Here is a 17,081-nt window from a genome sequence, read left to right as displayed (position 1 = left end):
AGATAAAATAGGGGAAAGACAATCATTCACCTATAGCTGATCAACGCATGGAGTGCAGAAACACGTAACAAAAAACAGAATTTGCACTAGCTTTCGAGCACTAGCTCTTTTTCTAGCATAAGTACGCACAGACACCCACACACTCTGCACACCCATTTCCATGGCAAGACTAATTACTGATACCTGATTATTAATGGAAATGGGGAGGGGGCATGGTAGGATGCAAGGAGGGGGTAGCAAGAAAGACATAGAACTTTGGACCGATCACTCCACAACCAGACTATAAGACAAAAATAGTACAGAGAGTACAGCAAAATGAGATGCAGGAAGTGGGAGATGGGGGAGAAGCTGAGGGGGAGGGGGGAGGGACAGATTGGTGAAGATGAAGAGGTAGAATGAGGGGAAGAGAATGGAGATGGTTGAAAAGTGGAGAGAGGAAAGTGGGAGCAGGGGGTGGGGAGGGGGAGGGGTGAGGGGGAGGGAGAGGGGGGGAGAAAGGGAGAGGGAGGGAGGGAGGGAGGGAGGGAGGGAGAGACTGCCCGTATGGGGGTGGGGGGAAGAGTAGCAGGAGCAGGCAGTGCACATTCTGGAAGGAGTAGGGGTAGTGTGGACAGAAGAGAGAAGAGAAAGGTAAGGTGAGGCAGTGGGAACATGTTAGCAGAGGTTTAGGCCAGGGGATTGCAAGAGTGGAGCGTATGCAGTGAGGCAAATTCTGTCTGCATAGTTCAGAGAAACTTGTGCTGGAAGGGAGAAAGCGAATGACCCGCATAGTGAAGAAGCTGTTGTGAAGCATGTTCAACAACTTGCACAGTTCTGCACCAGGAATTACACATTTCAGGTCAGTGTGTCCAGCCTGCCCAGTACACTACACTGAAGATCACCTTCCAACTTAGCACTCAAACAATAACACAGTGTCTGCTCAGTTACAAACAGTTATAGTGACAATATGTAGACTGCCAAGAGACTGCAAACTTCTTTAGATTTCATTGTATTAGGTTTATGTTAGGAAATCAAGTGTCATTTATTATTTCTTATTATGCTGCCATATTTCTGTTACAGGGCTGCCCTGTCATACAAGTGTTTAGTTATCAATCATGCAACTGACCATCTATATGGAACTATAGCAAGGAATGGATGTTTGGGCTGAATTAGTAGTAGCATTCAGTTACTACATTCACAGCACAAGATTTCATTTATTAGTAGAACGTCTTGTATATAAAAGAGATTACTTGAGATGGGCTACACATGAATGTTGCTCCAGTATGTGAGATCCATATACGGTCAAACTAACTGTAGGCACAGAGGTTACTCATGGACAAATGGTACGAATGATCATACTGGCATGATTCACAAGAAAATATAATAGAAATAGTGGAATAACTTGGCAAATCTGGCAGCAAAATAATTATATCCAGAAAAAAACACATCAAAACTTATCTCTCTAGAAGAACAAGAACATCACAACAAACAAAACAATTCTGTTTTATTTACTATACGAGCAGATAAGATTGCTTTTGAGGGTGAAATAACAATGAGTAACTGAATGAGGAACACTAACTTAAAAGCATATGTTACCACTCTTATCCCTCATGATCTACATCTGCACCTAAAGTCATACTCTGCAAAAAAAAAACCTCTGCAAAATGCATGTCAGAGGATACATACCATTGTACCGGTTATTAGGGTTTCTTCCCGTTCCATTCAAGTATGGAGCGTGGGAAGAATGATTGTTTCAGTGCCTCTGTGCATGCTGTAATTAATCTAATCTTGTCCTCACGATCCCTATGTAAGTGATACATAGGAGGTTGTAGTATATTCGTATAGTCATCGTTTAAAGCCAGTTCTCGAAACTTTGGTAATAGACGTTCTTGGGATAGTTTATGTCTATCTTCATAAGTCTTCAGTTCAGTTTCTTCAGCATCTCAGTAACACTCCCCCACAGGTCAAACAATCCTGTGAACATTTGTGATGCCCGTCTCTGTGTATGTTCGATATCCCCTGTTAGTCCTATTTAGTATTAGTCCCACACACACTTGAACAATATTCTAGAATGAATCACACAAATGATTTGTAGGCAATCTCCTTTGCAGACAGATTGCACTTCCCCAGTATTCTAGCAATAAATCAAAGACTACCATTTGCTTTACCGACAACAGAGCCTATGTGATCATTCCATTTCATTTCATGTCCCTACAAAGTGTTACACCCATGTAGTTGTATGAGCTAGCCGATTCCAACTGTGACTCACTGATCATAATATCAGTGAGTCATAGTATACTAGGTTTTTTGTTTTGTGAAGCACACGATTTTACACTTCAGAACATTTAAACTAAGTTGCCAATCTCCTCACCAATTTGAAATCTTATCAAGATGCGACTGAATATTTATGTAATTTATTTCGGAAAGTAATTCAATATAGATAACTGCATCATGTGCAAAAAGTCTGAGCTTACTATTAACATTGTCTGCAATGTCATTAAAATACAACAAGGACATGAAGGGTTCCAACATACATCCCTGTGGTACACCTGAAGTTACTTCTACATCTGATGATTACTCTCCATCCAAGATAACATGTTGTGTCCTCACTACCAAAAAGTCCTTAATCCAGTCACAAATTTCACTTGATGCCTCATATGATCAAACTTTTGACAATAAGCATAGGTGTGGTACTGAGTCAAATGCTTTTCGGAAATCAAGGCTACATCTACCTGACTGCCTTGATATAAAGCTTTCAGTATGTCATATGAGAAAAGTGCAAATCAGGTTTCACATGACCAGTGTTTTTGGAATCCATGCTGGCTGGCATGGAGACACCATTCTGTGGGGGATGTGTAGTGACACAGACTCATAGGACACTGAAACTATTGAAAAAGACATCCTGATGTGCTGCAGGGCTTAATATGGGAACCATTTCATTTTATAAGGTATGTAAATTACCTTCCAAGTACTCATGATAATACACCGTTCATCACCAGTATATGCCGTGACATATCTGTTCAAAAAGAGATAACCTCAGAAAACCAAAGTAATGTACTTTCAGCCTTGTGTATCAAATGAACAAAAGGTGAGAAATGAAAATCTGCTCGACAATGTTTGCAAGTTTTTGGGCAGCTGACCTCGGAGTACCAAGTTGATTATGTATTGTATGTAATAAATTAAAATCTAGTCTATATGCTTTGAGGAGGCTAACCTCATATCGAAAGTCAAAAATATCAAGAATAATATATTTTGGACTTGTGTACCCTTTTCTATCATATGGTATTATATTGTATGGAGCAACATATATACACATGAACAGAGTATTTGTGTTACAGAAGAAACCTCTGATGATAGTAGCTACCATCAAAGACAGAATCTCATCCAAAGATCTAGTTTTAAACTTTAATATTATGAAGGTCTATATTGCAAACAATTACAGCAGTAAAGGGGAGCTGAAAAATTACTAGCAGAAATACAGAATTTCATGCTTATAATACAAGAAATAAGGAAGATTTTCATAAAGACTGGAGAAGACTCGGACTGATGGAAAACGGACCACCTATCAAAGGAGCCACGTACTGGATCTCCTTACCCAAGGAACTCAAAAAGTTCTAAAGTTCTTACCTTCACATTTGGGTTTTGTGTGATTTCCATAAATTGCTGAAGGCACATGCCACGTTGGGCTCTTTGAAAGGGTATGGCCAATTGCCTTCCCAATCTGAGCTCATGCTACATTTATAATGACCTCGCCATCGATGGGACATTAATCCCTAATCTTCATACCTTTTTATGGTGCAGAATCTTGTGGTTTTGAATGTACTTGCTTCCTGTCATCATTGTGTACCCTGCTTGTACCAAGACTTGTCAGCCGAGGTTACCTTTTCCCACATTTCAAGTCCCAAAGGTTGTGTTCCTACAGTCACACTAATCTCAGTGTTCCTTCCAGTGCAGTGGCAAGAGGTACACAGTGGGGTGACTGCTTCCCTACTCTATAGTGAGGTGGTGCTTCTAAGAGGTACCGGTTATCATTCACTGTTGCTGTCGTCCAGCAAGGCACTGCTGAGTGATCTATCATGCTGTTTGCACAGACACATAACAAGAAATGAGCTTGCATCCAGCTGAGCTGCAGTAGCACAAGGTAACCTTCAGAATCCTGTAACGGGACTACTTGTCTTAACACACATGCATGATCTGCTTCATGGTACCATCTTAGAGCCATGCTTAATTTGCATGACTACTAAATGATTGATGGTTTCCTATTAACTGCAGCAGGTAACTTCAAAGCTCTCCATATAGTACAATCATATGGGGTATCAAGTGAAATTTGGGACTGGACTGGGGACTTTTCAGAAGGGAGGAGGCATCATGTTAGCTTGCATGGACAGTCTTTGTCAGATGTAGAAGTGACTTCAGGGCTGCCCCAGAAAAATGTATTGGGACTCTTGCTGTTCAGGTTGTATATTAATGACCCCTGCACATAATATTAATAGGAACCTCAGATTCTTGCAGATCATGCAGTTATATGTAATGAAGTACTGTCTGAAAGAAGCTGCATAAAATTCAGTCAGATGTCGATAAGATTACAAAGTGGTGAAAAGATTCGCAACTTGCTTTAAATGTTTTTAAATGTAAAATTGTGCACTTCACAAAATGAAAAAGACGTAGTATCCTATGACTATAATACCAATGAAACACTGTTGGAATCGGGCAACTCATATAACCTGGGTGTAACGTTTTGTAGGGATATGAAATGGAATGATCACATAGGCTCTGTTATCAGCAAAGCAAGTGGTAGACTGATTTGTTGGTAGAAACCTGGGGAAATGCAATCAGTCTCCAAAGGTGATCACTTACAATCACTTGGGCACCCCATTCAAGAATACTGCTCAAGTGTGTGGGACCTGTACCAAATAGGGGATATTGAAAGTATACAGAGAAGGGCAGCACAAATTGTCACAGGTTTGTTAAATCCATGGGAGAGTGTCACACAGGTACTGAAAAAACTGAACTGGCAGACTCTTGAAGATAGCCGTAAACTATCCTGCAAAAGTTTTAAATGGTGACTCTATGGATATACTATGACCCCCTAATATATTACTCACATAGGGACCGTGGGGATAGGATAAGAATAATTACAGCACACACAGACACACTCAATCATTCTTCCTGTGCTCCATATGTGGCTGGAACACACAGAAACCCAAATAACTGGGAGAACAGGATGTTCCCTCTGTTATGCACTTTGCGATGGTCTGCAGAGTATGGATGTAGATGTATGGTGGGTCTTGCTGTAATAATGGAATGAATATACAGGGTGTCCCATTTATCTTGACCACCCTAAATAACTGTTTGTCCAGATGCATATTACAAAATGTTTCAAGCAGATGTTCCTTAGTCATCAGGGGGACATCAATCAGCATGATTGCCTACATTGTAGCTTTGTTTTTTTACAAAGGTATGAACAGCAGTATGATTTTTTTTAAATGACACCCTGTAGTTTTTATTTGGTAATTCATTTCCTCTCCTAAAGACCTATTCAAAAACGTATCACAGTGTACCATTCACTGGAACACAACGTCACAACGTTATTAATTATATAACACAATGCTGACTTTGAGCCCGGGATCACAAACTCGTCCACTTACTGGAATTGTCAGAAAGCAAATGAAAACCAAGTAAAACTTAACACAAAATTGACTTTCACTCTCTTGTTCCATTGCCAAGGAGTAGAACATTCAAAGGTGCTCAAAGTTGTGACCCTGGACACCGATACACTGGTACACTTGTTGAATGAAAGTATTATTTACTGCTTCCAGTGTTGCCTGCTGAAGAGAATTACAGGCAAGCACAATACGTTCCTGCATGTCCTCTGGAGTTGTTGGAATATCGCGATAGACAACGTCTTTAATGCATCCCAAAAGAAAAAAGTGCAGAGGATTTAAATCAGGAGACCTAGCAAGCCAATTAACTCTTCCTCCTCGACCAATCCATCTGGCAGGATACCTCCAGTTCAGAACACGACGTGCATGCAAATGCATTATGTGATGGACATCCATCGTGTTGATGCCACACAAGCATTCTGGTTCTTAGCGGCACTTCATCCAGAAGAAGAGGAAGAATTTGTCTGAGGAAGTTGGCACAAGTTGTGCCGTTTAGACTACTATTGATGAAATAAGGGGCAATAATTGTAGTACCAAGCATCCCACACCAGATGTTAACTCTCCATTGACACTGATGATCCACCTGTCTAAGCCATCGTGGGTTGTCGCAGGAAAAATAATGCATGTTTCTTGTATTTACCTGTCCTTTGTTTGAGAAGGAACATTCATTGGTAAGTAGAACATTTGAGAAGAAGTTCGGATTGGCGAGGATTTGCTGCTGTGCCCACTAACAGAACTATACACGATTCTGGATATCATTCCCATGCAATTCTTGATGTAGGTGTACATGGTAAGGATTGAACCGATGACGCGTAAGAATACGATGTACACTGGTTTTAGGAATGCCAATCTCGTGTTAAGTCGTCATGTGCTCACATGTGGATTCATAGCAATGGAAGCGAGAACAGTAGCTTCAGCAGCTTCATCTGTGCAAGTGCTACGACGATTGCGTTGTCTTGGGGGGTTGAAACTTCCCATTTCCTGAAGCGTCGCAACAAGACGAGAAAATATCCATCAGGAAGGTGGGTTCTTGTCAGGATATCACTCTCTGTAGAGTTCCGCTGCCTGTGTAGCATTTTGCATACCTTCAACAACAACAATAAAATAAATATTATGTCGATGCAGTTTTTAGGAAGGACAGCCTTTACTGTATGCCTACTCTACACAACAGTATTTAAAAGGACTGAACTACTGTACTAAATGTACCCATATATAAGAAAACAGTATTGCAATTACTGTTGTGCTAACTTACATTCCCCATAGATGAGTAGCATTTCTACCTTCTCTTCATTGGTGTACAGTCTACTCACACAACTCTTGAACTGACGATGGTTGACGGAATCAGAGGTGTGCATTCTACTTATGTTTACATTTGTGCTCTGTCAATGTCAGCACGCAGATGTGTTCCATTACCCCGAGTACCTACACTAAGCGCTGGGAGTGTCAATGTCAATGTTGTGATATGTAATTAATAACATTGTGTTTCAGTGAATGGTACACTGTGATACATTTTTAAATAGGTCTTTAGGAGAGGAAATGAACTATCGAATAAAAAATACAGGGTGCCATTTAAAAACGTCATATCGCTATTCATACCTTTGTAAAAAACAAAGATAGAATGAAGGCAATCATGCTGACTGATGTCCTCCTGACTGCTACAGAACATTTGCTTGAAACATTTTGTAATTTGCATCTGGACAAACAGTTATTTAGGGTGGTCAAGATACATGGGACACTCTGTATATAGCCGTATTTTCATCCTACTTCTGTATTAACAGACTGTAAAATAACTGCTGTACTGAGCTCTGAACTAACAGCAAAAGAACTAATACATGCGGCAGATGTTCGCTACAAACTAAGTGTACGTCAATCTCCAATTGATGATATGAAAAATATCTTTGACTAATTTAAGTATGTACTTTTTGATTTCCTCAAGAAAGTATGTTATTTAAATGACGATACAGCCAACACTAAGAACATTATGGGCATTGTATGCAAATATAATGTGGTAGCGAAAATAGAGAAACCCACCATAATGACAGAGACTAGAGGGGGGAATAAAAAATAAAAGTTCCATTTAGTGAACACTATAGTTGCAGGCCATTTTGCTGTCAGTATTGACATCAGTGAAATGGGAGATGGAAAGATACGCGATTTTACAAAACATATTTAATAAACAAGATGCTATAGTTTAAAAACTCCAAAACTGAACATCCAGATTATGATCAAAATACAAAGTGGAATCATTTTTGTAATATATGTCACTTTTGTTATAGCACTGCTAGTTTTATACACCAAATTGTAGACGCAGCAAACAACTGTCTCACAAAGGATGTAAGCTAATTCGAAAAAGAAATAAAATTGTGATCTTTACAGTGAAAAAAAAAAAAAAAACCTCTCAACTTCACAAACAACGTCATTTTACTAATATGTTTATGTAGATACACTTATCAGAAAGAGTCTTCTGACAATTTGGAAGTGACACTGATATTGACTGTAAGCACATACCCTGCTGTAGTTTTGATATGTTGGTAGCATTGTTAGTTAACTACTACTGCAACTGTGACCTTCCACATACCTTTCAACCACCTATCTCTCCTTGTAACAATGTGTTAGTTCCTCAGTTTCATGCATTGTCTTTTTGAGTAGAGGTGTGTATTCTAGTGCCTGGGTAAAAAATACCCCGTGTGTGTGATAATCCAGCCACTGCACTTTGGGAACTGATTTCAGATTTGAACACGATAAAAGACATGGCATTTCCTATGTAGAACACTGGGCGAATGAATATGGTAATGATTCAGAGGATGCGGATATTGAAGAGACTGACAGTGTTAAATTTCTGTGATTACAATTTGATAATAAAATCAGTTGGGAAAGGCATACCACAGAATTGCTTAAGCGCTTAAACAAGTCTGTATTCACAGTGAGAATGACGTCTGATGTAGGAGATATAAATACAAAAGAACTTGAATACTTTGCTTACTTTCATTCTATTGTGTCATATGGGATTATATTCTGGGGTAACACATCAAACAAAAGTTTTTAGTGCACAAAAGTGTGCAATAAGAATCATTTGTGGTGTAAATTCAAGAACATCATGTCATGTAGAAACATGTTCAAGGAACTTTATATATTCTACCCACTGCTTCTCAGTATATTTATTCCTTAATGAAATTTGTTGCAAGTAATATATGTATATTTCCAACCAATAGCTCAATACATATTATTAGTACTAGGAAAAGAACAATCTACATAAGGACCTACAATCACTTTCCTTGGTCCAAAAAAGGGGTCCAACATTCAGGATAATACATTTTCAATAAATTGCCAGCAACCATAAAAAACTTTGTTTCAGATAAAGTATTATTTAAACAGGGCTTGAAAGATTTTTTGATAGGCAACTACTTCTACTCTATAGGCAGATGAATATCTTAACAGAGACTGTTAGGCCAGCTTAAATAAAAATGTCTGTTAGATTTCAATTTTGACAGCACTTGGTTACAATAGTCAAGATTAGGTATTTTGTGTATGATAAATTTATTAATAGTGCATAATAATGTTTCATTCTCACAGCATGCTATTCTGTAAATATTAGCTGTTCCAGTTTACTGTATTGTATTCACCTATTTTGACAATCCCCTAACAAATGATCAGGGTAGTAAGTATTATATTCAAATGTTTTATGTTATACTTTCTAACATGTTTCACACCCATGAGAATCACGTCATTATGTGGGTCTAAGGAACGAACACTGAATCTAATCTATACAGGAAAGGATGGCGCTCTGTGGGAAAAACATCTGGAACACCAAGAAATGCTTTCCCTGACTTATCAAATCTGCTGTGAGGTCCATCATTGGGGTGGCAGTGCCAAGACAGAAGAGAGCTAGATCATCATCTGGGAGATGTGAGGTGTATCCCCAACAAAAGGACCAAAAAACCAAAACTACACACAAGACTTGCTGTACGTTAATATGCAAGGAATGTTAATTTTCAGTTTGCAACGAATTTATCGGTTATGATTTTGATTACGTAGAGAGATTTATTTTTGTCATTATGACAACTGCATGTTAACATCTTCATAGCCATTAAATATACCTTTAAAATACTCTAATGTTGTTATGTATACATGTACATTCCAATTTCCTGAACAGTTCCATGGAAATATTTTTTTTCTAACTGGGGTAAAAAACACCCCACACATGTAGTAACACCATAAAAATACATGTGTGCACTTATAGGTTATGATAAGGCAGATTTAAATGTCATATTAATACTGAGCCAATTAGAGATAAAGCATTAGTTTAAGTGGAGAAGACCTGTCAAAGTACTGCTGCCATGGTCTTTTAAAGAATTATGCTGACATCCATTTTAAGTTATTTGGGAAGGAAGGTTGGAGCTTCAGGACACACTAATTTCAAGATCGTTAGAGACAGAGCACCAACTTACTTGAAAAAGAGCCACAAAGCAAATAAGTGAAGGAATATTTCAGAACTGATCCTAGTAGTCACCTAAACCAAACTTTGGTTAACAGTAGGCCTAATGTTCATATTAAAATGGTTGTTAACCTGTCCAGAAAACAGACAGACATACTAGTTTCTGAAATCAGTATAAAGTTACATGAATGCTTGGTGTCAAGAAGTAGATATGACTGGCAGCCACCCATTGTAAAAGGAAGGGCAGTGACCTTTTTTTTTTTTTTTTTTTTTTTTTTCAAAGTAGCTGCTTTCTTACTCTCTTCATATAAAAAGACAATGTTCCAAATCACTCAGTCACTGACTCATCATTGCCCTGCCCAAACCACTAAGGACAGAAACTTGAAATTTCCCGAGAGTGTTTGTCTTATACTGCAAGCATTGTTTATGAATGGATTTTTTGATATTCCATCCCTAAGGGGGGTTAAATAGGGGATGAAAGGCTTTGTGAAAATATATTGCTAATAAGGCATTTTTGAAGCTAGAACTACAAAATTGGTATTTGGCTTTTCGGTCAGAAATAAAAAAATACATGATTCAGCATTTTTGGAAATTCAGCTGCTGAGGGCATTCAATGGGAGATGCATTTTTTAAAATGAAAGTATCCCATTACGAAAGCATTTTCAAAGCTAAACCTATGAAAATTGGAATTTCGCTTCTCATTTAAAACTTTTAAAAAATACATGTTTCACTCTTTATGGAATTTCAGCCCCTATGGCGGTGAAATATGGGATGAAAGATTTATATAGAAATATTTCATTAAGTAAGCAATTTTGAAGTTAAATCTATGAAATTTTTTGTGTGTGTTCTCTGTTTGAAATAAAAACACGAATGACTAAATGCGTGTAACGTGAAGCACAAATACAAAAATCAATACCGTATGACCTGTCATGAGCTTGATCGCTGCACCTTTTCAATATAGTTCTATCATCTTAATCAACGGGACGCTGCTGGTGAAGTGATTCAGTGTCGAAAATTTTGACTTGAATGATCAGGTAAATGTTTGACACGAACTACTCTTGAGGTCATTTATTAACATGCCTTCACACTCAAATTAGTAACAAATATCCTGTCTATTGGTCTGTGTGCTGCAATGTGGGCCTTATACCAATGGAACCGAGCTGAAGCAATAAACATTTTAAATTAGCTACGATAGCACAATGTGGGATACCGTAAGTGACCTATGCAGAATACCAAAAACTAAAGAAAAAGACATTTTTTCGTCTTTAGATACGGTATAGGCCGCACGCCAGAAGCCATTGCTTAGCCTATCATTTTTATAAGTCATCAATCAGTAGAAATATCTTACATCGCGATTTTTATGTATACATTACATAAATTATTTGACGTCAGATTGGCAATACTACAAAATTAGCTCCCTGCCACGCACTTTCCCACACAACTTATTAGCAGACCATCATTGTGCGATTGCAAAGAAAAAAAAAGAAAAATAATATTCTAAAGCCTCCAGTAGATGGCAGACTGTTTCAAAACGGCAACAATCAAAATATCTGACTGCCGTAAACAACTTACCTGTCCTTTGTTGAAGGGAACGCCAATAACTGATACTTTCTGAGTGAATACTTTTTGGGCGAGTCCTCTTTTGGTTTCCAGCAGAGTGCTGAATTTAAAAACAGTCTTCGCAGACGAAGTCATTCTCATAAAAGATGCCATCTTTCGAAAGCATCCAGCAGGAGCTACGAACGGCACAGGACTGAGAAGGCGCTGCTGGCCTTATGATGACCTTCTTATCGGAACCTGACAGATCGCCCCAAACAGTCACCGTTGCCGATCGCACTGGTCCTTATAGATGTCCGTGCGCCTGTTTACACAACAGTTGCTCTACTGTCGAACTCCGATGACCAGCGGCCAACTAATCGTCAACACACGGCACACACGCAGCTGTTTGTCCGATTACGACACCAAATATTTCAACAATGAGTGAATGACCAGGAAAACTGTCTATATCGAATGTTTTGTACACATTTGCCGTGAAGAACCGTCTTTCCTGCTTTTTCGCTGCCCAATCTAAACAGGCCACTCAGTATCAGAATTTTACTCGCTGAATGGGAAGTACCATATTTGTCTACGTCACATTTTTTTGCTGATGGGTCGTAAGTACTAGGATCTGTGTCACGTAAACATGAAGGTTTTCGATAATTACGTGTTTTTCTGTCCTGCAAAGCACTTGTAGTTAATGTAATACCGGCATCCGTACGCGATTTTTTCCAGTCCATCTTCATGTGCTGACCATTAATTGACAAAAACACTCTTAACAGAATTTTCTATCGGGGAAGAAGAAACTCGCCAATACAACCCGAGAACTACAACAAATTTTAACATTGCAAGAAACAGGCTTACAACACAATTCTACAAGTTCTGCACGTTTTAATGCATATCAACATTTTAAAATAAAATTCCTATATACGCTACTTTGGAAACTAACAAAACTGTTAAAGTAGGTGTGTATAATACACTGGTTTTGAAGCATCTGTGCGTAGCAGTATTTACTCTGAAATTACGCCAAGTAACATATTCGTTACAAAGTAAAAGAGCAATAATAAACATCGTGTCTTGATTCATGTGGTACTGTATGTAGCATACACTTAAAAAAAACAACTGCTGGTATGCGTTTCCTAAACGGAAATGGGCGATTTCCTTCTTCATTCTAAGTTTGTGTTCCGTCTCTTAATAACCTCGTCGTCAACACGTTATATAGCTAATACCGTCTGTTGCGACTGTAATAAAGTCTTTTTTAAACCATAATCCGCTTTATTTTAAAGCAGCTTGGGTAGTCATTATAACAATATGATCTTCCTTACAATTCTGTTTGCTAAAATCATTGACAGCTTTCATGCTTTCTGCACGCACTCTCTCAGCTGCGGACAGTAAATGCCGGCCTTGAAAGCTGGCATCTAAAAGTGTGATCTACGATGACTCATTCCTTCAGTTTCACTTTATTCCTTATTTTATAACAGATTTATTGTTTGTCATCCTCGGTTTCATTGTGAAGAGGCACATTCCAAATTGTTCCAGCGGTTATTAGACATATCGAATGCATTAACGAACTGGGCCTCTTCAGTTGTTTCATAAGCAAGAGTTGATTTATACACCTGTGTGCTTTTTTTTAAGTCGGGGGCGGTGGGGGGGGGGGGGGGGGGCTGGCCAGTTCTTTCGCCGAACAGCCTCTCGTTTCAAGAATTCCTCCACCTGCACTGTTCAATACGCTCGCGCTGTGCGAGGTGGCGCAGTGGTTAGCACATTGGACTCGCCTTTGAGAGGACACCGGTTCAAACCCGCGTCCGGCCTTCCAGATTTAGATTCCTGCGACTTCCTTAACCCTGCGACTCACAGGGTTTTTTGTTACACTGAGTACTGCTGGGGTCAATATGACCCCAAGTAATTAGCACGGCATATACTGGCAGTATTTTATTTATTTTAATGAACTAATATAAAAGCATACATTACTAATTGAAACCAGGTAAACTATGTATGTGAGCATTTACAGATCTTGTCTTAATCTTTGATCTTAGATATCGTTAAATTTGAAACAAAGCAACTCTTTACATTTAAAACAAAGAATGTTGTTTACAGATAAAAGAAAAGCATCTTATGCACGTTTTCTATCCACTGAACTTCCGCATAGGGAGCACCGCCCCGGTATGTACTTTTGCTGAAGGAGGAGGATGAGGAAGAAAAGCTTTACTGCGCCGCCTTCTGTTTTGGGACTTGTTCCTCGTTCCAGAAGAAATTCTCTTCCTTTGTAGTTTTTTTTTTTATTCCAGTCACGATTTTAGTCCAGACAAATTATGAAAGCATTTAGGGCACAACATTATAAAAAATAAACACGGGCCATCATTTTATCATACATTTTGTGGTGTAGGTCCTGACTAACTTGTCCATTGTGTATTAAACTGATTTAGTTGTATTATAGTCTACGATTATAATAGGTTTTGCTGCTTCGCCGTCGCCCATTTCCTTTCTGAAATGCGTAGTACTCAGCAATGTCACTATATTACCCTATTTTTGGGCAATAGAAGACTATTGTAGCTGATTCCTGGAATCCAAAGAGACGTGACGCTGCAGTTTTTCCCCTTGCTTCGATAAATTCTACAGGTAGCAGATTTTTTCTTAGTGTTCCTAGTAGAGGCATTTGTTTTCGTTCTAGTTCCTTTGCCAACTCCAAACTTGTAAAGAAATTATTTGTTGTGACACTTCTAGCACTCCTGGATAAATGTTCTGTCAATTTTAAAACTACTCTTTTCCCATGATTTATTTCTCTAAGCTGGCCTTCGCCCTTCCCTGTGTATACTTGCAGGTGTGTGACATAGTAATTAGTGTTGTCACATGCAGCCCATATCTTTATACCGTACTCTCCTAGTTTTGAGGGGATGAACTAGCAAAATGGACATCTACACCTAAAAGTTACCAGTTGTTCATCGGTTGTAATATTCTCGTGTGGTTCGTATGCATCATGTAATGTGGTTACCCACTGTTCATATAAATCCCCTATAGGAGCCAATTTATCAGGGCTCTTCGCTCCATAAATTCACTGTGCCCTCATTGTGGCCTTTGTAAAATCCTGCAAAAAATAAGCGGGCCAAGAAAGCATTCAAATTCTTCTCTATCAAGATCTGTCCATTTGTTACCGAAACTAATGTTACCTTCTTTGTTGATCTACTTCAAAATAATCTGGAAAACGCTTGGCTTCATAAAAAATTCAAATGCTGACTGCACAGTATTTACGTTCCTAGCAGTATGCCTCATGGTACCTGGAGCCGTCTTCAATATATTTCATGCTGGTTGTCTCCCATGTAATCTAACAGGATTTTTTTCCCCAAGTTTCATTTCCATTTCTCGAACTGAAAAAATGGGATTACTATTTTACATATGTACTTACATATTATTATTATTAGTACTATCATTAAAGTTTTTGCAGACATATGGTAGATTATGTGTACTTACTTGAAAACATTCTGATTTGAGATGTCAGCAACTTCAGGAAGTAGAATTTCCAAATCTCCGGCTTCTTCATCAGAGTCTTAAGTTGGTTTACTACCTCCAGAAATAAAAGTATCAATCCCTTCATCGTCATCAGACGGTATATCTGCTAATTCCTCTTCTTTATTCAAAATTGTTTGTATTTCAGCACTACTACGACTAAAAAAAAAATGGCTCTGAGCACTATGGGACTTAACATCTGAGGTCATCAGTCCCCTAGAACTTCTTAAACCTAACTAACCTAAGGACATCACACACATCCATTCCCGAGGCAGGATTCGAACCTACGAGCGTAGCGGTCGCGCGGTTCCAGACTGAAGTGCCTAGAACCGCTCGGCCACACCTCCCGGTCTCAGCACTACTCAAACGTTTTCTAGTCATAATGTAGTTCTTGCACACGCTGAGGCAAAACACCAGCAACAACTGAGGCAATATACAACAGCTGAGGCAAGAAATGGCAACAGTGGATATAAAGAATAAGTGAGAAATGTTAGTTTCATTGTTGCAGGTGTTTCGTACAATATCTGTTCAACGTAACATTCGTCATTTTGTTTTCATGTTACATTCAAGAAACAAAACAAAAATTTAGGTTGGGGTCATGCTGACCGAAGTGGTACTCAGTGCACAGCCCATGCACAAATTTTAAAATGTTGTAAAGGTAAAACTGAACAATATGTCATTGCACACAAGCAACTTAGAGAGACAAGTCATAAATTTGGAAAATAATCGTTTTGAAAACAAGGAAGATATACAGGGTGTAACTTTTAAGTTGACAAACCGGAATAACTCGAAAAATAAGCTTCACACGAAAAAATGTGTAGGATGCAAAGTTGATTATTTTCGAGGAGGACATCTGCTGGTGCTAAAATTAGCCCCCTACCCCAGCCTCCTGGGGGTAGGGCGGGAGGCAACTTTAAAATTTCAGGTGGGAACCCTCACTTTTTATTCAAAAAATGGTTCAAATGGCTCCGAGCACTATGGGACTCAACATCTGTGGTCATAAGTCCCCTAGAACTTAGAACTACTTAAAGCTAACTAACCTAAGGACATCACACACATCCATGCCCGAGGCAGGATTCAAACCTGCGAACGTAGCAGTCGCGCGGTTCCTGACTGAGCGCCTGGAACCGCTAGACCACCGCGGCCGGCTCATTTTTTATTGCAGTATCAGATTCTACATAAAAAAACTACGTACATTTTGTCTTTTTGCTTGATTCTTGGTAGTTGGCGCTGTAATTCAAGAAAATCTGCGGGAAAAAATTAATATTTGGGTCAACTTTTGTAAAACTCTTCCTCTGTCTCAAACCGCACCCTATGGGGAGAGAGGGAGAGTTTTAGTTTTGGCGAATCAAAATTTACGAAGTAAATAAGTATTTTTTATTTATCTGTAACCATTTTCCACGCAAAAATGAGAACATGGATTTTCTTGAATTACAGCGCCAACTACCAAGAATCAAAACAAATGTTTATGACAAAATGTACGTAGTTTTTTCTGTAGAATCTGATTCTGCAATAAAAGAATTGGGGTTCCCATTTGAAATTTTAAAGTTGCCTCCCGCCCCACCCCCAGGGGTCCGGGTTGGTAGGCTAATTTTAGAACCAGCAGATGTCCCCCTCGAAAATAATCAACTTTGGATTCTACACATTTTTTCGTATGAAGCTTGGTTTTCGAGTTATTCGGGTTTATCAGCTTAGAATTTACACCCTGTATATTTCAAAAGTGCTTATGGGGTCATATTGACCCCAGTGGTACTAGAAGGGTTAAATCGCTCCAGCCAAGTGCCGGGATTGTTCCTTTGAAAGGGCACGACCGATTTCCTCCCCCATCCTTGCCACAATCCGAGCTCGTGCTCCATCTCCAATGACCTCATTGTCGAAGGGGCGTTAAGCCTATTTTTGTTTCCTGTCCAATGCGATCGTGCGTTGTCATCCATGAAAGTGAAGTCAGAGCCAAATACACACCT

General features: G+C 39.0%; 1 protein-coding gene across 1 annotated transcript in view; it reads right to left on the bottom strand.

Annotated features, from left to right (window-relative positions):
* The window catches only part of LOC126418517 (arginase, hepatic), a 69,114-nt gene extending 57,070 nt beyond the window's left edge, over nucleotides 1-12,044 (bottom strand). Inside the window, exon 1 of the mRNA XM_050085320.1 lies at nucleotides 11,650-12,044. Within this exon, the coding sequence (XP_049941277.1) occupies nucleotides 11,650-11,790 (141 nt within the window). The 5' untranslated portion in view covers nucleotides 11,791-12,044. The remainder of the gene's footprint in view (nucleotides 1-11,649) is intronic.
* Between the last annotated feature and the right edge of the window lie 5,037 nt (nucleotides 12,045-17,081).

This window comes from Schistocerca serialis, chromosome 1 (assembly GCF_023864345.2).
Source record: "Schistocerca serialis cubense isolate TAMUIC-IGC-003099 chromosome 1, iqSchSeri2.2, whole genome shotgun sequence".
Lineage (NCBI taxonomy): Eukaryota > Metazoa > Arthropoda > Insecta > Orthoptera > Acrididae > Schistocerca > Schistocerca serialis.
The sequence above is the reverse complement of the archived record's forward strand: the minus strand, read 5'-3'. Positions and strand labels throughout refer to the sequence as shown.